Genomic DNA, 3,155 nt, shown 5'->3' with positions numbered 1-3,155 from the left:
CATGCGGTTATATGTCACAGAATTAATTTTTCTTTTTTTTTCTCGTCTCTCGATCAACCCAATTAAAACGAAATCGCGTATTCTCCGACACGATAGAAAATAATTTTTTTGTAAAACATTCTTAATATAAATGTAAATAAAAATGTAAATAAAATTTGCTTAAGAAAACAAAACCTTGTAAAAAAATTTTGTAATATCAAATGTACAATAAAATATTATAGTAATAATTAATTCTTATTAGCAAAATGTAACAACGTGAATAACAAATGTAAAATATTTTGTATAAAATATAAGAATTTTAAATATATAACTATTTTACTTTCCTCTCTTACTATTCATCATCCTCAGAATTCGCTTTAAAAGAATTTCTTTTTTTTAGCCAAATTATTTGTAATAATCGCCTTATGTAAAAAATCAATTTGAATAAATGCGAACTTTTCTCATTAAAATTATTTAGTATTTTCTTCCCATTATTTCCCTTTTCCCTTTTTACTGCGAAACACTCACGTTTTCTCTAAAAATTAAAGTTACATCATAATCAGTGCGATAATGTCTTTTCTTTATTCGTCTCAGTCGTCCTAATGTTCGACTTTTCTCTCATTGTCACTAACATTAATATTGTTACCTGGCACGCGAGCGGGACCCGTCTCCTTAAATTTTAACCTGTGGTGGGACCTTGGTCGGGACCCCCGCTGGGTTAATGACCTGTGACGAGACGGCACCCCTCGCTGGTTTAGTGACGTCACCGGCGCCAGAGGGTGAGTGGTGGGGGTTTGTTTTGACGCTCCATAGTGTATTACTTACTACTTGCAGCTGATGCTCTCCGAATGCTAGTCTTAGAATTATCATCAAAATAGTGTAAGATATGATTTCTTGCCCGCAAATCTGTTCTCAACGCTATCTGGAATTAGTCACCTTCTTAACAAAATAAAAATGAACCAGTCTCTTGCAACTTATTAAAAGTCAATGTAAAAACTTATCGGTTCAGCGTCAGTTTTTTTGCTTGGAAATCGGCGCGCATATTCTCGCACCGCCTTTGATGCATTACCGTCGCAGAAACCATACACGAAAATTATGTCGGCAGATTCAATCTTGGAATATGTATGCAGTATATTGTCACAGATGCAATTCACTTGAACGTTTCTGATTAGTAACAGACTAAATCATAGGAGAAAGGCAGGAATGTAAACATAAATTCAAGTATGTTTTCGGAAAAAATCTTTTTGTTTGCTTCTTTTGCAATTTTCTTCAAAACAAAGCAAAAACGAGCAAATCTCTAAATGACTTTTTTTAGTTTATCAATCCCCTACACGTTCCCAAAGTTTTGACATTTAATTTCGGGACCATGTATATGTATATATGTATATAGGAGGTGTCCCGTAAAGACCGGATCAACGCTTAAGGGTAGATTCCTGGGATCATTTAAAGGCAATTTTTCCTCAGCGAAAATGTCGAGGCATCAATAATTTTTGAATTGTAACCGATTGAAAATAAAGGGTTTTTTGCAAACTAAGCCTTGTGTAAATAAAATATTAAAAACCCACATTCTTCAATTAATTTCAAGTAAAGTTTACTGTAGCAGAATTTTAATTTAAAGCTTAATTACAAAGATACGTGATGACAAAAATAAGGAACATGCAAAAAATGATGGCCTTCCTCAACATTTTCGCTGAGGAAAAATCGTCTCCAAATGATCCCAGGAATCAACTCTTAAGCGTGGATCCGATCTTTACGGAACATGTATATATATATGTATATTATCGCAATTTTCTCCGTGAGCTTACGATTCGCACCTTGTATTTCTCGATTAGTGTACACGTCAGCTCTTCATTGAATTCCGGATAAATGATCACTTTGGCTCCCTGCACGATCGATTTTAGATTCATTATTACTCCGCTCAACCAATAAAGTAATGAGAACCAAATTGACACCGCATTGGTCAAATTTATACTTGTATCCTCGCTGAGAAATAATAGACAATAATTGGACATTTCGACGCCTTTTGGCATTCCAGTGGTGCCTGATGAGTACAAAATGCACACTGTTTTCTTGATGTCGTCATGTTCGACAAACCGGAAATTCGCCACTTCGGTATCGTTGTACATGCTCAAAATGTCGGAAAAAGAGATGGCGTCGGTATGATCATGCCCCACAATAGTGGGGTTGCAATTGCTCTCTTTCATCGCGCTTAATATAACGATGGGTTTCTTGCTGCAGAAAATTACTTTCGGAGTAGTCAGTTCCATGACATGCATCGCGGTTTCTAATGACAAAGCACATAAGTATCATAAATATTATAGCAGACAAAAAATATCGGCCTCTACCGAGACTCACAATGGACATTTAGCAACGCAAAAATTCAAAAAATCTAAAACTTTACATAATTATAGAATAGTATGTCCTAATAACGAAACAATTTTTTGTTGGTGCTAAAAAACAAATGTCTCTTGTCAATTCTAGAACTCTTTTCTCACTAAGAAACCTCGTGCACCCATAAATTCTGATTTTGATAAGTTTTGGATATGTTGTAATCAGGATCAACAAATAAGAGATACATATTTTTTTATATATGGCCAAAGTTATCATTAAAAAGGTGAAATATTCTTGAAAAAAATTGATTTTTATATTTCTAATTGTAAGCAAATATAATCGAAACAATATAAATATATAAAAAAATATCTCAAATAAAAGTTATTAATTTATTTTTAATATACTTTGTAAGAATGTATGAGATTTAAAAAAATTTATATTTCCACTTCCCTAATTTTCGGAAATTTTTAAAATTTGTCTTACAACAAAAGTTAAAGCAAATTTAACGCCAAATTTAACTATATATATATATATATATATGTATATGATAAAGTATTTCGCATTTTTCAAGAAATAAGCTAGAAATACCCTTACACACGCTCTATCTGTAGAGCCTTATGGCGTTTGCTACTCATAGCGACAATTTATTTGCCGTAACTTCACATAGACAATTATAATCTATTAATAAATAATTTAAATGTAATAATTTATTTATAATATATACTATATAATTTATAATAAATTTATTTAATAAATTATATTTAATAATTAAATTTATAATAATTCATGTTTACTTATATATTATAATTTATAATAAATAATTTAATTTAATTTATATATATATA

General features: G+C 31.4%; 1 protein-coding gene across 1 annotated transcript; it reads right to left on the bottom strand.

Annotated features, from left to right (window-relative positions):
- Positions 1 to 1,116: 1,116 nt before the first annotated feature.
- On the bottom strand, positions 1,117 to 2,279 carry LOC145932830 (2-succinylbenzoate--CoA ligase-like; the record flags this gene model as incomplete). The annotated part of the gene is made up of 2 exons (XM_083032063.1): positions 1,117 to 1,158; positions 1,794 to 2,279. Coding segments are annotated over 2 exons (528 nt in total), but the record flags the coding sequence as incomplete, so codon positions are not given.
- Between the last annotated feature and the right edge of the window lie 876 nt (positions 2,280 to 3,155).

This window comes from Prenolepis imparis, unplaced genomic scaffold, assembly GCF_030444845.1.
Source record: "Prenolepis imparis isolate NDT839.2.m4 unplaced genomic scaffold, iyPreImpa1.0 SCAF_2, whole genome shotgun sequence".
Taxonomy (NCBI): Eukaryota; Metazoa; Arthropoda; class Insecta; order Hymenoptera; family Formicidae; genus Prenolepis; species Prenolepis imparis.
The sequence above is the reverse complement of the archived record's forward strand: the minus strand, read 5'-3'. Positions and strand labels throughout refer to the sequence as shown.